Source organism: Stegostoma tigrinum, chromosome 2, assembly GCF_030684315.1.
Source record: "Stegostoma tigrinum isolate sSteTig4 chromosome 2, sSteTig4.hap1, whole genome shotgun sequence".
NCBI lineage: Eukaryota > Metazoa > Chordata > Chondrichthyes > Orectolobiformes > Stegostomatidae > Stegostoma > Stegostoma tigrinum.
Window position 1 is genome coordinate 126433318 of NC_081355.1, and position 19103 is coordinate 126452420.

Consider the following 19103-nt stretch of genomic DNA (forward strand, 5'->3'; position numbering starts at 1 on the left):
GGGGAAAGTTGCGGTCCTTGAAGAACCTGGACATCTGGGATGTGCGGGAGTGGAATGCCTCATCGTGGGAGCAGATGCAGCGGAGGCGGAGGAATTGGGAATAGGGGATGGAATTTTTGCAGGAGGGTGGGTGGGAGGAGGTGTATTCTAGGTAGCTGTGGGAGTCGGTGGGCTTGAAATGGACATCAGTAGCAAGCTGGTTGCCTGAGATGGAGACTGAGAGATCCAGGAAGGTGAGGGATGTGCTGGAGATGGCCCAGGTGAACTGAAGGTTGGGGTGGAAGGTGTTGGTGAAGTGGATGAACTGTTCGAGCTCCTCTGGGGAGCAAGAGGCGGCGCCGAGACAGTCATCAATGTACCGGAGGAAGAGGTGGGGTTTGGGGCCTGTGTAGGTGCGGAAGAGGGACTGTTCCACGTAACCTACAAAGAGGCAGGCATAGCTGGGGCCCATGCGGGTGCCCGTGGCCACCCCCTTAGTCTGTAGGAAGTGGGAGGAATCGAAAGAGAAGTTGTTGAGGGTGAGGACGAGTTCGGCTAGGCAGATGAGGGTGTCGGTTGAGGGGGACTGGTTGGGCCTGCGGGACAGGAAGAAGCGGAGGGCCTTGAGGCCATCTGCATGCGGAATGCAGGTGTATAGGGACTGGACGTCCAGGGTGAAAATGAGGTGTTGGGGGCCAGGGAATTGGAAGTCCTGGAGGAGGTGGAGGGCATGGGTGGTGTCACGGACGTAGGTGGGGAGTTCCTGGACCAAAGGGGAGAAAATGGAGTCCAGATAGGTGGAGATGAGTTCGGTGGGGCAGGAGCAGGCTGAGACGATGGGTCGACCAGGGCAGGTATCCATTCACTTTGTCAGCAATGTTAAGAAAGTAGATGCTGGGTGTGATGTTTTATGCTTGGCATCGCTCTGCCATCTTTAGCTGAAGCTCAGTTAACATGATATCATCAACTGTGGGGCAGCGCATTGACTCGGTTGTTAACGCTGCTGCCTCACAGCACCAGGAACCTGGGGGTGATTCCACCCTCGGGCGTCTGTCTGTGTGGATGGAGTTTGCACGTTTTCCCCCTGTCTGCATGGGTTTCCTCCCACAGTCCAAAGATGTGCAGTGTAGGTGAATTTCTCACGATGTCCAGGGACGTGCAGGCTAGCTGGGTTAACCATGGGAAATGCAGGGTTTCAGCAATAGGGAGATGGTCTGGGTGATCTTCAGGTGGGATGCTCATCAGAGGATTGGTGTGGTCTTGATGGGCTAAATGGCCTGTTTTCATGCTGTGGAGATGTTATAATAATCTCAGCAATATTTATTAAAACATGCTAGCATGTTCAATCGTTGATTAGAGAGCAGTTACAATCCTGGGGCCTAAATTTAACAATGTTGTATCTGTTCTACTTGCACTGAGGACGCTTCACAATCTGCACTGTTCTTGAAGTTGTTGGTAAATTGATCCAGGCCATTTGTTTAGTGGTCCCTGACAGCTGCCTGAAATAAGCACCTGCCCTCTTTTAATCTTATGATACAGCTGCCACATCCATTACAGACCTGGGCTCCGCAAGATAACAAAATCTGTTGAAGACCCAACAAGTATATATCCACATCTTCAATTAATTACGCTTCTTAAGGGAGCCACAGGAGGCTGTTCAAAGAAGGTAACACATTTATTAATGTGTATTTTGGAAAGAGCAGGAACACTCTTCTTGGCGCCCTGAAACAACAGGGAGACTGCTCTGAGATAAACCTATTCTCCTTCCCCACTCGCACCTTCTGGGTGTAACTGTTGCCAAATTAGTTAGACCCAGGCAGGTAAGTTGCATTTAGGCACATGTTGGCACATGTAGCCTGACTGAATTGTGATTATGAGACCTGAGGATCGAAGTGAGTTCAGGCATGCTGCCTCTCCACGCACCAAAATGATACACTGATTTTTTTTTAAAAATATATTCATTCCTGGGATGAGCACATTGATGGCCAGGCCAGCATTTATTTCTCAGCCCAGAGGGCAGTTAAGAACCAACTTCACTGAGTCTAGATTCACATGTAGTCCAGACAAGGATGGCAGTTAAAAGGCATTAGTACACTGAATAGGTGTTTCCCAACAATTGACAATGGTTTCACAGTCATCGATAGAGTCTTAATTCCAGGGTTTTTTTTAAAATTAATTTCAAATTCCACTGCGTCTGTCATTCGAACTTGTATCCCCAGAACATTATCTGGGTCTCTGAATTACCAGTCCACCGATATTACCACCAGGCTATTGCTACCCCCCAATTTGACGACATGTAAATCGCCATGTTTGTGATTTTGGACCCTATTTTAGGAAGAATGCTATTGCCATGTATAGTGATTGCAACAAGCACAGCCAGGTGGATCACACAAGTTCCCTGATCGGGGCTGTTAATCTGGTCCAAACAGGGAGCACTGGCTGACAGATATAAACAGGAGTGTCAGGTGATAATGGGAACTGCAGGTGCTGGAGAATCCAAGATAACAAAGTGTGAAGCTGGATGAACACAGCAGGCCAAGTAGCATCTCAGGAGCACAAAAGCACAAAAGGAGTGTCAGGTGTTCTGTTCACTCTGAGAGCTGGCTCTGAGGAAGGCAGAGCAGTATCAGAACTATGTGCTTGTAAATAAAGGGTGACTTGGTGATGGGACACTGGCCTCTATGCTGAGCTCTGTCGTCCACAAAGGCAACTTTCTCCTCCCATGTCCTCCTCATCCTCTTTCAAAGACGGCTGTCATTTCCCCAGTTCCTCAGCATTTGTCATTTTGCCAGCTGGCATTATGCTGAGCCCAGCATGCTGGGATAATACTGCACAGACAGCCCAGAATATACCGGACGGCCACCCCACTGCCTGGACCAAGCAGCAGACCCGCATCTTCATCAGTCCCTATACTGTTCTCTATCATGACCCTGGTCGAATCCTGGGCTGCAACATATCTGCACTTTGCATCAGCCAGGCACTTGTGTATTGGGGCCATGAACCATGGTGGCAGTGGGTAGCCCTTACTCCCTCAGGACGCAACCTTGTGAGGCAAATGGGTCCTCAATGCGTCCAGCACGTGAGTGTCCAGGGTGGAGGAATCACGGCAGCTACCAGGAGAGCAGACACACCACCCCCAGCAAGTGGAACAGAGATCACCTGGACGTTAATGAAATGAGATCCCTTCCTGCTGATAAATTCCACAATGTTCTGAGATGGCCCTCTCAGTGCAATGCATGTGCAGTAAATGGCAGCAATGTACACCAACCTCAAAGTGCACAGTAGTAACACGCCAAAACCGCTCCAACAGCACCTACCAAACCTGCAGCCTCGCCCACCTGGAAAGACAAGGACAGAAAATGTATAAAAACAGCAGCATTGCAGGTACTCCTTCAAACCACACTTCATCCTGACTTGGAAATATATCACTGTACCTATACTGTTGCTGTGTCAAAACCCTGGATTCCTCTTACCTCATGGTACTGTGGTTGTCTCTACAGCCCAAGGATCGCAGCAGTTTAATTTGGCAGCTCCCTACCACCTTCTTCAGGGCAACTGAATTTTCTGGCTCAGCCAGTGATGCCACATCCCACAAACAAATTAAAACAGAATGAACAGCTTACAACTGTTTGTAACTATTCACGGCCCCTCTGTGGTGCTACAAATAAAATCAGGGCTTTTTATCTGTAAACGGGCTGGGCTATTCAGCCGCAGCCTGAACAGCAAAGGGATGAAGGTTAGCGATAACATTTTAGAAGTCAAGATGAGGAGAATTTTTTTATGTATTAATAAATTGAGAAAACTGAAATATTCACCTTGTAGGCATAGCGAATGAATGAGCTAGATATTAAAGCTGAAAATCAGACCACAAAATGGTTTTTATAGAGCAATTTATTTGCAGAGTTACTTGTATCTAACAGTTTTCATTTATCATTTTACTTAAGTACCTTCTTCCACGTAATTAATTTCATAACCATTTTAATTTGACAAAAATAACACACCTAAACTCTCACAAAGTTGTTGTACTAATAAACACTCGGCAAAAGATATTTCTTTTCACAATTTATTTATTTGCATTTGCTTTACTTATATGGACTATAGTTTAATCAGACGCTCAAATTTTACTATATGATTTCTGCTAATTATCCCCTACTTCCCACAGTTTCACTGTTAAAATTGTCTGCGCCAAAATTTATATTTACATTTAACTTCTCAATGTTGGTTCATACTCTGAATTTTATAACACCATTATCATAGCAAAACTGAAGCATCCACAGCTATGTTTTCAATGTCACCATCTGCACTTTCAATATTTGTGGAGGGATTTGAGACCATAAAGGAAGTTGTTGTTCTTGTACCAAAATGAAGCGATTTAGTTGTTAGTGATCTTATTCGGCTGTTATATGTTTCAAAACATGTTATGGTTTTCTTGTTGTTTCCATGAGAACATTTACTAAGTCGGAGGTTCACTTAAAGGTTAGAATTTACTTTTGAAAGTGGGCCCTTTGCTCCACAATATTCATGAATTTCTGATTTATTGCTCTTACATTTTGAATCTGACACTATTCTGTGATGAGGATCAAAGACACCACTTTCTGAATGAGTCTTAGTCACTTTCTTGCAGCACTGGTAGTTCTTGCATTCTGTTGTTCTTGGTCAACTTCTTGCATTCTTACTCTGCTTTGTATATCTTTTCTTTATCTGTGGCCAGTTAGTTTTTCTCAATTTTATGCCCTTTTTCCCCTAGTATGTGTATTATTTCTGTTTGTACATGCTGCCTGCCACTTTCCCTGAACAAGTAACTTCATGCCTTGTCTCAGAATGTAAATTATATGGTACAAACTATAAGAAAAAAAAAGTAGAACTGAAGGTAAATGTTTATGATTTACGACATAAATTTGGAATGTGTGGTGATGATTGGTTGAAGTATAAGTGAGTTACGGCGTCAATGCAGATGCAGTCGAGGCTGACCTCAAGATCCCATACCAGAAGATGAAAGCCCCTTTGGAGGTTATTACATTGTTAGATGTCAGCCATCCCATATCAAGCCCCTTGATCCACAGTAACATCTAGCAATTTTGATTGAATTCAGCCAAGGACCTTAGAAGAGTTTGTGACCAAGCAGAAATACACATTTCACAAACATCAGCTTGACTTTTAGAATTGTGTCAGATTCAAAATGTAGGAGCAATAAATCAGAAATTCATGGATATTGTGGAGCAAAGGGCCCACTTTCAATGTTACACAAAAGTAAATTCTAACCTTTAAGTGAACCTCCGACTTAGTAAATGTTCTCATGGAAGCAACAAGAAAACCAAAACATGTTTTGAAACATATAACAACTGAATAAGATCACTTCCTTTCATTGGAAGTAGGGGTGATTATCTCAACTTGCTGCTGACATTATCACTTGAGTCCCCAGTAAATAATTATGTTATTTTCTGCATTGTTTCCCCTTTTCATGATCGGGTGTACTTTCGATATCAGGATGGTTTTGGTGTATTGCTGCAGAACCACTAGCATATTGCTCATCAAAGCAATTTCCTCTCTTCAATAAAAACTGGCTTCAGGTCTGCCCTACTCCATGCATATTAGCAATGAAGAACTCATTTTACCTGACACAGCTGTCTCCTCGTTAGAAAGTCAAACTGAAGTTTGACTTTAAAATACCAACTCTATGAATTCAGATATATCCATTGCAAATGTTAAATTTGCATTCTGCAGTATTTGCTTATTTGCAACTCTTACTTCATATGTATCTTTCATTGAATAGTGCTATTAGTTGGAACATAAACTGGAAGCTATTGCATGATTCTATGAAATATATGCACTCCTGGAAGCTAACCTATAAATCAGGGTGCAGTATTTGGCATGATTTAATTCTTACGCATAGTTAAATGCTGCCTGCAGACATTGGTGTTTGTTCAAGGTACAAATGTTGTTTATTTCCTTTTAAATCTGTATTCCTTTATTCCATAAATCATTAGTGACCAAAATGACAAGTGTTCAATAATGAAATTGGTACTAAAAGCAATGTTTTTTTTCAAATGTCTTAACGACCCTCTGTGCTTCTTTATTTGTTTTAGGTTAAACAGTGGTCCTCCACTACCTTGTTCATCCAGGTCCAAATCTGGAAAGGATGTCACATATTGGAGACGAAGAGGGCAAGATTTCAGTGTTTTATTGGATTACACAAACCAAGGAGACTCGGGCGGCAAAGGAAATAATGTGACAAAAGTTCTACCCAATCCAAAGGCTGAACAACGAGGGAAAGGTTCGCAGGATGCTCAACGGAAGAACATGCAGCATAAACCAGAAGTAACTAGAATGAATGAGCAAAAAAGTTGGATGTCAGAAGGTCAGAGTGTGACAGTGAAAGGGATGGTTGAAGGCAAGTGGAGAACGCCAGAGGATCGTAAGTGCCAGAGCTTGGGGACGGAGGAATGGAAAGCGTCTTTAGGAAGACAGCTATCTGATGGTGATGGAAGCAGGTTGAAACAGGGCATACTGCCTCATGTGGTTGATGGTAAAGAATTAAAAAGAGATGGATTGCCATACGTAAAGAAGGGAAAGTCTCAGTCATTGCCCAGAGTTATTCCAGAAAGTAATGGTAAGGAATTTCAGACTGGTCTATATTATGTAGATATGCCTGGGTTTGACAGAAAAAGAGCAGAAAATCAATTTTTGAAAGATGATCTTGTGTTGCAGGATAACGGCTCTTATTGTCATTCTGAAACAAGTTCCAAATGGATAGAAAATCTTAGTCCATGTACTCAGTTGCCAAAAGCGAAGTTGACCAGACCACTGAAACCTCCTTCGTACGAACTGTATCAGCAAATTAGGAGAAGTTCAGAAATGATACCTAATCTCCATGTACATGGGGAAACTGATGGGCAAGTGGTTTCTTTTGCCAAGGACAGTGAAGCAAGTGTTGATAGTAACTGCTGCCCTCAAGGTCCTGCTGGTAGCAGCTTATTACCTCCTGTCTATGTGCCTCCCCCATCTTACAAAGCACCACCTCAGCAGAAAACCGATAAAAAATGTTTTGATAAAGTGCCTGCTTGTGATAGCACATGTCAGCCCTATCAGTCAGTGGATACTGTTACCAATCAGTCTCACTGGTGTTTAGATAACCAGGAGAGTGATCATGCTCATCAGAAAGTTATGTCTCATGATAGTGGCACAAAGCAACATCTGCAAACCAAAAATGTAAATGATGATATAGGTAAAAATATCCCTCACAAAAGACAGTCGTACAGTTCATCACATAATGGATATACAGATGACCAAAAGGCTTTTGTCAAGTACATACCATTTAATGATCCTCGATTAAGACATATTACAATAATGCCATCTGAAAAGCAATGCATTGAAGCAGATCATAAGTACGAATTGTGGAATGCAAAAGACAATGTTGCAGATGGAAACAAGACATTCAGACCATCAGACCATTGCAGTGCCTTTTCTGTTCCATCAGGGTCATATTATTCCACTCAGGCAGGCCTGAGGCCTATTACTGATACTCTGACTAGCAACAAATGGTTTGTAGCATCCAAGCCAGAGTTTGAGAATGGTACTAAGTCTGGACATTGTTCTAAGCCGTATCTGGACAACCAGCTTGATAGCTCATTCAAATGTAATTCCAGTGTTTTTTCAACTGTAAACCATCCAGTTGGTTATCCACAATCAAATGCCAATTCTAAAGCAGAGCCGCATGTGGTTCAAGACACTGTTGAAACCATTACCCAGGTAAAGAAGTGGGAACCAGATTCCCAGAGTTTTGAGGTGCAAGAGAACAAACACTCAAAAAGAAGAATGACAGAAACAATATTTTGTCTTGTTTCAGTGCCAGTTAAAACATGCGAAGAAGAGTCAAATGAAGATGTCTTTGTTAATGATGTGAGAAATGGGAGCATTGATAGTGTACTGAATGATAGCACTGGAAACTTAACAGAGCAAAGTTTTTTAAGTATGTCTTCCTCTGACTTGGAATTACAAGCACTGACAGGAAACATGATCTCAGAAAATGGGTTGAAGCGACCTGAGCCCTGGAATGAAGTTAGCAATAGGCATACGGTTGGCTATAATATTAACCAACACAGAGAATTAAGAGCTTCTGGCTCTTGGCCAGGTGACCAGTATAGAGATCAAGAAACGCAAACAAGCTTCGTTAAAGGTCCCCGTACCACTCGGTCATTCAGTGGTGCAGTGAAAAATATTAGAACAGGTAGCCAGATTCAAAGTCAGAACTGCTCAGAACCTGAATCCAGTGCTTTAATGCAAGGGGATAAACGGAGTGCAGAAGTTACAGCCATCAATGTCCAGAAACATAAGCTGAGTAACTGTTCAATAAATGGTCAGATGAACTTGTATCCCTGTACTGGTAGTGCTTTCTCAAGGGCAGCTCCTAAGCATCAGTTCAATCACACTAACTCACACCAAAGCCATGTTCATGGGGCTTCAAGGTGCTCACAGAAAGAGAGTGGATGTGGAAATGTGGAGAGTCAAGGTGAAAAGAGCAGAGTGGTTTCACAGACATCATCAGACAATGGCAGAGAGCCTGTCGGGTTTGGTCAGTTCCTCTTGAAACCCGTAAGCCGCCGTCCTTGGGATGCAATTAGTGAATTAGAAAGTTTCAACAAAGAGATTCAGGAACAAGAGGATCGTAATATTCAGGAACGGGAGAAGGAAACTGAAGATGGTGAGTTCAATGTAAATAAGTTAATACACTTCGACAGTCAGACTTACGAAACACATAAGCAGTGCGAGCCTAAAAAATCATCAGTTAAGCTGACAAAGCCCAAAGAAAAGAAGGACAGTGGCAGTGACAAAAGTTGCTCAAATTACACTAATATTACCTCTAATGTTCAAGTCCATTCGAAATGGTCTGCTGACAATAACAAACCGAGCAGCCAGTCAATCAACCTATTCCAAAAGCCCATTGATAAAAGGACAACAGATAACAACAGTAGCACAATTCGAAATGTGTTCACAACAAAAAATGCACAATTCACTAAATTAAAAAATGAAAACAATTTGGAAGGCACTAAGAGTAAAAGGCAATGTATAAACATCAATGGAGTTCGAACACCTATGTGTCAGTTAATTCAAGGAAGGACAGAAAGCACAAATGATCCAGAAACATTAAACAAACTGGATGTGCCAGGCAACAAAACTCAGCCAGATGTAGAAACTGAATGTGATGACAGTATTAGAAAAATGTTCACACAGTTTGACAATGATCAGTGTTACTCAGAACCCAATCTGAACTCTCCAAACTGCCACAAAAGCACAAAGCCAAAAATTGATAACCTGTACGACCTCTTTGAGCAAAAGCCTGTGGAAGGAATTTCAAAAAATGAATCATTAGCAGAAAGAGCTGCAAGGATTTTGGGAATAGATGTAGCTGGCGAAGCCTTGATTTCTCTTGATAAGAAGACATCACATCAGAATGTAGGAGAAAATGAGCCAAAATCTCCTGCTGATGTGGAACTAGGCCATAATGGTGACCATTTTTTGGTGGACAGGAAAGTCACTTCAGTGAAACTGACAGGCCACATCAAGGAGAAATCTTTGGACAGTAACAAGCTTTCAGAATGGAAACAAAGCCCTCTGTATGGAACCTCAAGTGGAAATAATTTACATGAGAATAAATTGCCAGAGCATCTTGCTGCAAGTAACAAAGAGTTGGGGAAAAGGGCCATTATAAACGAGTTCTTTCATGGACCTTTCAAGGAGTTTTATAATTGGACTGATACAAGTTGCTGTCTGAGCACAGAAAGCAGAGCTGTCTCTCCCCCAGGTGGAGACAGGAAAGATCAAAGTACTTCAGAGAAGGTTGAATCATTGCAAAGCAAAATCTCATCATCTCCCCCAAGCCAAACAGCTCTCGGCCGCCTGGCCAGAATGAAAGAAGCAGATTTGGTTTCCCGTGTCAGACGTGTCAGCACCAAAAGTATGGGTTCTGGTGATGACTTCGACGGGGAATCATGTAGAACAGTGAGGGGTAAAGAAGAAGCAGACTGCATGTTGACCATTCAGGAAGAACCCTGCACAACAAGGAAGGGGGCCATATCATTGGATCAAGATTTGGAAGCTGTTGCATCTTCAATGACAGGTGATTCTGAGCACAGACAGATGGCAGGTATGTCCTTGCAGTAATGTCATGGCTTAGATACTGGAGCATGTGCACTTATAGAATCATAAATATAGTGATGAATTTACTATTAGCAAACTTAAGAAATTATTGTCATTCCAGTTGATGTTATTATTAGACATGTCAGATCCCAGAGTGAAATCCTGATTGATAGATCATATTTTGTTTGTGGCTTTGGTTTTTACAAGGTGGTCTCAGATAAGCATGCAATGTTGTAGATGCAGTTTTTAGAATAAATCAGTGCTTTAATAAAGAAAAGAAGAAATGTAGAATAAACCAGATTATTTATATATAACACAAATCTAAAGATTTTGAAACCTGTGGTAACATATTATCCCATAAATCACCAAAACACTCCTGTACTGCCTTCTCTAATGCCTATATAGGCTTATTTTAACTGTGACTTCCACTCCCAGTCTAAAAAAATCTGATAAACTCTTCCTCAAGCTTTCATAGACTGAGCTTAAATGTTCTCAGCTTCAAATAATCTCTTTTAGGGTTTTATCAAAACACCCTTGATCTCAAACTGTTACTGAACTCCCTAGTCTAATGTTAACCTATTATTAATATCTTCGCCCTTTCTCAGGATCACTGTTTCACTCATCCATCTTCATTCAAGACTTCCTCGGAATATCCAAAACTGAAACTAAAACTATTCTTTTTTGTCCCCAGCTGTGGGTTTTCCCCATGTTTAGAAAAATCAAACCTGGAAACTTAGATTAGAAAGCTTCAGGTTTTGCTCTGTGTATTTTGATCAGTCATAAACTCTCCTAATATAAAATAAACAGCGTTAGTTCTTCAAGATACCTCTCTATCAAGTGGTTTTAAAACATTTCATCACAGCTACAATAAAACTGATAATTAAACCCAACAAGGCAGTAACTTCAATATGACTATCAGTTGAATACTGGCAATGGGGAAAAGGAGTAATTGCTCCTGATTAATACTGAGGAATAATACAGAAGTTATATGAAAAACATTGCAAGGTTTCAGTAGGAAATGAAGGGGTACTTACTGTAATCAGTATTTGCATCATGATTGTGTCATGTAAGTTATAGCACATCCTTACATAGAGTCCATGAGGGCTAAATTCATCAGCTTAGAAAAGGGACTGCAGGCATTATGATACATAATTAACCCATGATTGTGACTGAAATTCAGTTAGGGCTAATGTTCCCTGTTAGCTGCATGGCTCCACACTGTAGTCACATCGAGGGCCCACATATGGTGATCAGCCGACTAATGCCATTCACAGCACCAGCTTCCTGTTCAGGAGGTTTCTGCTGTACACAGACTTTAGAGACCTGCACAAAAGAAAAATAATTAATAGGAACAGAGATAATGGGAACTGCAGATGCTGGAGAATTCCAAGATAAAATGTGAGGCTGGATGAACACAGCAGGCCAAGCAGCATCTCAGGAGCACAAAAGCTGACGTTTCGGGCCCAGACCCTTCATCAGAAGGGTCTGGGCCCGAAACGTCAGCTTTTGTGCTCCTGAGATGCTGCTTGGCCTGCTGTGTTCATCCAGCCTCACATTTTATAATTAACAGGAATGTGGGTTAGCTCTCCAACGTATGCTGCTCATTTCAATCTCATTTGCTCAATTTTGTTTGAATTCTTTTTCAAATTTCATTTGCTCGCCAAGTTCTGCATGCCTGTGAGTCCAAATAGACTTTACGTCAATGCAAGTACAGAAAGTGTAGCTCTTACATGACCACTCATAAATGCACTAATGAGAATGAAAATGGAGTCCCTGAATACCAAGATCCAGCCCCTAAAAGAGATCACCAGATAGTAACTGAGATAGTACGAACTGCAGATGCTGGAAAATCTGAGGTAACAAGGTGTAGAGCTGGATGAACACAGCAGGCCTAGCAGCATCAGAGGAGCAGGAACCCTGCTGTGTTCCTCCAGCTCTACACCTTGTTATACCAGAAAGTAAGTGCATGCCCCCATCCAAAATAGTCTGGGTAAGTTTGTTTCGGCGATCAGTATTTGGCTGCCATTGCTGTAAAGCAGAATGGTTTATGCTGAAAGAATCGAAGCCAGGCAATAAGCTAGCACCATCACAGCTTTTCTCATAGAGTCATTCCTGAATATATTCAGCCTTGTTATGGAGATTCTACCTTTGTTGTCAAGGAATTAATTACTTCACTGATTCAACTATTTCCCTGGCTCTTGGATGGGTAGAGATTGATTAGGTTTCTTTTTTTGGGGGATTGCTTTTTGTTGGGATTGTTTTTGCTGGATTTCAGACAAATGAGGGGGATCTCATAGAGACTTACAAAATTCTAACAGGAAAGGGTGGATGCAGGGAGGATGTTCTCGATGGTGGGTGTGTCCAGAACCAGGGGCCACAGTATGAGGATTCAAGGTAGATGATTTAGGACAGAGATGAGGAGGCATTACTTCACCCAGATAGTGGTGAGCCTGTGGAATTCATTACCACAGGAAGTAGTTGGTGCCAAAGCATTGAATGTATTCAAGGGGCGACTAGATATAGCACTTGGGGCGAACGGGATCAAAGGCAATGGGGAGAAAGCAGGGTTAGATTATTGAGTTGGACAACCAGTAACGATTGTGAAGAATGGCGGGGCAGACTTCAAGGGCAGAATGGCCTCCCACTATGTTTCTATGTTAGCTGGGTATTCCTTTATTGGTGGGTTTAAAACTGCTCTCCTGATGAAGGGTCTAGGCCCGAAACGTCAGCTTTTGTGCTCCTGAGATGCTGCTTGGCTTGCTGTGTTCATCCAGCTCCACACTTTATTACCTCCTTCCTTTACTGCTGTCTCCTTAACCACTCCCATACTTCCAACATTGTAGCCTTTTTTCTCTACCCCCTTGCACTTTGCAGCCTTCTTCATGTAAGTGCTTCCTCTTACAGCTTCCTCTTCCCTGCCCAGCTGCCTTCCTTCCCATCATACAGCCCAGTGACACAGTCATATAGCCATGACTGTAATTAGCTCAGGATAGAGCCAAGCCATCCCCCTTTCATTGTCAGCACCTATGAAAATACATTCAGTCAGGATAGTTCTTTTTCCATTAGTCATAGACATCTTCAAAAGTCTGACATACAGCAAGTTAATAACTGGTTTGGGAAAATCAATCTGTGCAGTTGGTTGGAACTAACTCTGATCTGTCCCTGCCACTTCTCATCCTTCCCAAGCTTTATCTCCATTACAACTGATCATTGATTTTTACATCAGCTTTCAGCTTGCTTCCCACTGCACCTGCCACCGCTCAGCCCTCAGTGTCTCTGACAACAACAATTTGTGTGTATGGAGCACATTGTTTAACATTGTTGAACTTATCACTTCACAGTGTTATAAGTCAATGTGTGACTACATTAGGAGATACTCAGACAGAAAGCCCATTGAGTCCACACTGACCCTCTGAACAGCATCCCATCCAGGTCCACCCCCCCCACCACCTTATCTTTGTAACCCTGCGTTTCCCATGGCTAGTCCACTTAGCCTGCACATCCCTGGACATTATGGGAGTTTAGCATCGCCAATCCACTAAGCCTGTACATCTTTGAGCAAAAAGAAACATCAGTTTCTCTATCCACAGATCTTGCTATGCTTGCTGATTTTCTCCAGCATACTCAGTTTTTATAGTAGAACAAAAACAAAGCCACTGCAAAAGCTCAACAGGTCTGGCCACATTGGTGAAGGAAAAGAACAGAGTTAATGCTTCGGGTCCAGTGACCTTTCCTCATTTTTATAGTAGAAACCTGCCACGTCACAGCTTTTGCCATGTAGCTGCTGTTCAAATTGCCTGCTAAGTATCAGAATCAATTAGTGGCATGTGATGTCAGTCAATGTAACTAGACTAGCAACAATTCCTTGTTGTTTTTTTCTTCCACACAGGCAAGAACAACACAACAGCATCGCACCAACATTTTCATTACAATTTTATATAACCTCTACCTGAACCTACCAGAGTAATCACCATAATCTTCAATACAGTCCTTCAAAACCCTCTTAAAGCAGCAGATTTAATTTGAAAGCAATTGTATTTTGCTAAAGTAGCAATTTAAAACAGACACTTGGATCAATCACTTGCTTCCATACACTGTATGCATGCATTCTATTAAACCAGTAACCCCAGCACTTCAGTTAATTGCTTTTATTTTTAGTTGCCACATATGAGGCCCGAACCTATTCTTCCTCCAAACATAGGTGAGCATAAATGTCTACAATGGTGTCTCCGTGCTGAACAGCCCATGAGAAGCCTCGGTCATCTGAATTCTGGTTTGTTGTTGGCGAATATTTGCTGTTAGACGTGAGGCCTGACTGAGCTGACAAGCCTGTCCGAGTAAGACAGCCACATCAGCCAACACCAACAGACCTGACCAGGGCAGGCCACTGGGGCTGAACTCAACAAGGATCTCAACAAAAGTGTCATCCCTGAGATTGTACCCTTGCCCCATGCTAACCTTTAGTGACAAGTCCTCAGACATGTACATTTTCTTGGTTTTGAAGGAAGGTCAGTGAGCTGTAGGTGCCTGAGCTATTGAGTGCTGTAACTCCTTTAGAATGTGTACCCTGGCACTATGAGAGGGGCAATGCCACTGTGGGGCCACTAGTGCTATATTGGTACCTGCACAGAAAATTGCAGATGTTGGGAAAAAGAGCATCTGATGGAGATGCCCGGCACCTATCCCCCTGTGTGAGAGTCTTGTGCAGTGCCAATTTTACAATGCTAACTCACACACATAGGAGCATGAAGCATTGAGCAGACTGTGGCACACAGCCCTGGCAGAGCTGCAGCAGATCATTCATCCTCTTGTGAGACTGAAGCCAAGTTCCTCGGGGCTGTCTGGAGGCGCTGACCTCTGCAGCCACCTCTGTCCAGGATGGTCTTTTGTTGGCATCACCAGCGAAAAGAACTTCCCTCTTATCCTGGACTGTAGCCTTCAGGAGAACATCCAAGGAGACATTGCTAACGCACAGTGCTACTTTTACTTGGTCTCTGATATCTCCAGGTGTGGGTGGAGGTGATAAGCATAGGGTGACTGATGGTCCCAAGTTGCAGAGAGTGAAGTAATGTACACGTGCCTTCTAAATATGGCACCTAAATGTCAGAACCTAGAAGATGCTGGAGAGGATCGGGGGTCAGAACCACCTGCCCTGAACATTTGGCATTTTACCTGTGTTTGCAAATGTACTGAGCTGAGAAGAATGTAATTGCATGAGAAAGCTTGCCCTGCCTTAGTGTTGAAGTCTCTCCCACAATTGGACCCACCTCCACACTATCTCTAAAAGTACAATTCCACTTCTGTGCAAGGTCCCCATTCAAGTTACTCAAGCCAAATTCCTGAAACTCCCTGTACCAAGGGTGTCCCTACAGCCCAAGGATAGCAGATGTTTAGGAAGGTGGCTTGCCAGTACCACAAGGCAATTCGAAATGCACAATAAATGTTATTCCAGCCAGTGGTGACCACACCCCCGATGCATTAAAAATAATACATTTCCCAAATCACTAGCCTGTCTATATCTAGTCACCTCACAGTTCACAATTCTTTACAATCTTTAGATTTTAAAATTGTGCTCCATATATTGATGTCTGGGTCATTAGCCTAGATCAAGAAAAGCAGTGGTCCTAATACTGACCCCAAGGAACCCAAGGCATACCTTCCATCAGGCCGACAAGCAACTGTTTGCAAATACTTGGTTTCCTAATACTCTTTTCCTTTAATTCCATGTACTTTAACATTACTGGCAAGCATATTATGTGACCCTTTGTTAACTGGGTTTTCAAAGTCAATGTGTATCACATCTACCATCTCTTGTATCAATCAAATTGTCAAACATGATTTGCCCTTATCAAATTTTGCTGGTTTTTTTTATCACTCCATCCATATTTGTCCAAGTGATTGCCAATATTACCCCGAATGCTTTCCCACCATTGAGGATCTGTATTTGCATCCTTTTTCAACAAGAATAGAACATTGTAATTCTCCAATCCTGTATTGAACGAAGATTGGAAGATGATAACCAGTACCTCTGCAATTTCCACCCTTATCTTCTTTCAAATGCATCCCGTCTCATTGATAACTTATCAATGCTAGGTCAAGCCAGGCTTTGTAATGACTGTTGCTTATCAGTTTTAAACAATTCTGAAGTCAATTATCTCTTCGTTCACAATGCTTTTGGCAGAATTCGCCTTGCAATATCCTTTTAGTACCTGAAATATGCCCTTTACTTCGAAGAATGGCTCCTATTTCACTTTTTTTTTACCTAAATAAGGCATTTGCATTTCCTTTACAGTTAGCTGTCAGTCTCTTCTCATTCTGTCTTTTTGCCTTACTTATTTCCTTTTTCACTTCTGCTTTGAACTTTATATATTCATCCTGTTTTTTACTTGTATTTTGAACCTGAAACCTGTCATTGATAAGTTTATTTTTGCTTCACCCGACTCTTATTTTCTCTTGACAATAAAGGAACTATAGTTTTGGCTCTTCTTCCGTTCTTGTTGTTCGAAATGCAAATCAACCATATCTGAACCATGTCCAATTTACCCTTCCCAATTTTGGGTCTTCCCTGGGTAAATTGTAATCTCTCTTACAATCCCCACCCCCACAAAGAAGTTGCCCCTCTGAGAGCTGACTAACACTTGGTCCAGTAGGTGATTAGTACATTGGGTCCAAGCTGTCTGAATAGCATTGCCAATGATTTTGTGTAGCAATGTGTGGAAAGTAGTCATTCGTTAGGATTTTCCTTGGTGCAGCAATATATAAATATTTTAATTGTGCTCACCACACAGCAAGGTAAACAACATTAGACTCTTTCTAGCAATTTGTTAGATCTTCTGAGATGAGAGAGATAAGCGTTATTACAAGGTAAACTGGGAGGACTCTCACCTTACATCATGGGTTCAGTCCTGCTTCAGAAATATGGACACTGAGAAGAAAGTTTAAATTGAAGCTCCCTCTGTCTTCACAGATGGATCCTAAAGATCTTATGCTACTATTTTGAAGTATAGTAAATCCTTGCAATGTTCCTCTCTCAATCAACATTGTTGAAAAAGGGATTTTCTTTCCTTGCTATTTGTGGAAACTAATTCTGTGCAAACTGGTTGCTAAATTTGCTATATTGTAGCAGCGACTACTCTTAAAAAGTACATTGTTACCAGTAAGGTTCTTTAGAGTGCTCTGCATTCGTGAAAATCACAGTATAAATGCAAGTTTTTCATTGTGTTTGGAAACTTCAAAATTATGAGGCAAGAAATTAGCTGCTGCAAAATTATTAGCCACCAATCATTTTGATGAACAGTTTATTATGACTAAAAATACAAAGTTTGATGAAAGAGAAAGCGACCACATTTTTCTTACCATCCTCTACAGTCTGAATTTGTCAAATATCTTGTTCAGGGAAGACTGAATTGGCAAGCAGCTCTGGAATTACACACATGTGTCAATATTCTACAAGGACAGTTGTGCAGAATAATAACAAAAATAGATCTCATTTCGTAATAGGTTGGAAGTGATGAAGGGAGATGAATAGACCAGGTGTAAATCTGCACTTGATAGTCTAGATATCCTGTCAGCTGCTGTGAGGATTGAGGTTCCTTCTGCAAATCTAGAATGGCCCATGTATTTATATGTGTAAAGTAAGCTTTCTCTCAATTCTCAAATTAAAACAACATACTACAAATGCTGGAAATCTGAAATAAAAAGTGATAATGCTGGGTAAACTTAAAAGGCCTGGCAGTATTTGCGACAAGAGAGTTTGCAGTGCTGCCTCCCAGTACCAGGGACTTGGGTTTGATTCCAACCTTGGGTGGCTGTATGTGTGGAGTTTGCACATTCTCCGCATTTCTGTGTGGGTTTTTGCTGGGTACTCCTGTTTCCCCCCACAGTCTAAAGATGTGCAGGCTAGGTGGATAGGCCTTGCTAAATTGTCTGTAGTGTCCAGGGATGTGTAAATTAGGTGGATTAGATATGGGAAATGCCAGATTACAGGGAAAGGGTAGGGGAATGGGTCTGTGTAGGAAGCTCTTCAGAGGGGTGGTGTGGACTTGTTGGGCTGAATGGCCTGTTTTTACACTGTTGGGATTCTATAACGATTCTTTCTCGAGAAGTTTCACACTGGACTCAAAATGCCAACTCTGTTCTATTTCTACAGATAGTGCTAGAGCTGCTAAGTTTCTCAAGCATTTTCTGTGTCTATTTCACTAAATTCCCATTATAACTATGCAACAGAAGGCACATTTGCAGTGTAGAGAGGATAACGGTAAAGTTCTGTTAAGGAATGATTTAATGATAAGCTAATATGATTTTCCTAAACAAAGATGTCTTTGAAAGTATTGATTGCTTGCCTGAGTGTGCACATATTAGTTATGAAGTGCACTTTGATGGGTAGTTTTTTAAAAAAAAACTTGTCAGTGAGGGATTACAATTGATTAAATTACAATTATACAAAATGATTTTATTTTTATCACTGTTGCTATATAAACACACCCTTGAGTCAGCAGATCATATATTTGAATTCCACTTCACATCCGAAAAGAAAAGCCTGGGTTTTATGGCAGTGGTGCTAATCCTGTCATTAATTTGTGTTGGTACAATTGTAGCTCAAAGGCAAAATCTAAAAGGTGTTACTCAGTGATTCTATGTTTCATCAAAGACCACATTAATTGCAACTTGTTCGAAATCCCTGAACCGACACAAATTGGCCCTGTTACGTCATTTTGCCCACTGCAAAATTCAAATTGAATGAAGTGTAACTGGAGTATTAACAGGGTACAATGTTCATAAGTCCTTCTGAACACACCACTTTGACATAAAAAAACTAATCTCATGACGTGGAGTGTAACATTAAGAAAAAGATATAAATCCAAAAATTAAAAGCACTTTACATAAAGATTGATATTTCAGCTTCTACTTTAATCCCATGTGTGTCCTCCAATTATTTTGTTAGAATGTAACTAGAAGTAAAGGATAATCAGTACATTTTGCTAGAT

The 19103-nt window shown here is 41.7% G+C and overlaps 1 protein-coding gene across 11 annotated transcripts in view; it reads left to right on the forward strand.

The window, feature by feature from the left end:
• jcada (junctional cadherin 5 associated a) overlaps positions 1–19103 on the forward strand; it is a 294400-nt gene that overhangs the window by 254563 nt on the left and 20734 nt on the right. For all 11 annotated transcript variants that reach the window (XM_048560759.2, XM_048560776.2, XM_048560751.2 and 8 more), the window contains one exon: positions 6066–10123. In XM_048560759.2, coding sequence (XP_048416716.2) covers positions 6066–10123 — 4058 coding nt within the window. The remainder of the gene's footprint in view (positions 1–6065; positions 10124–19103) is intronic.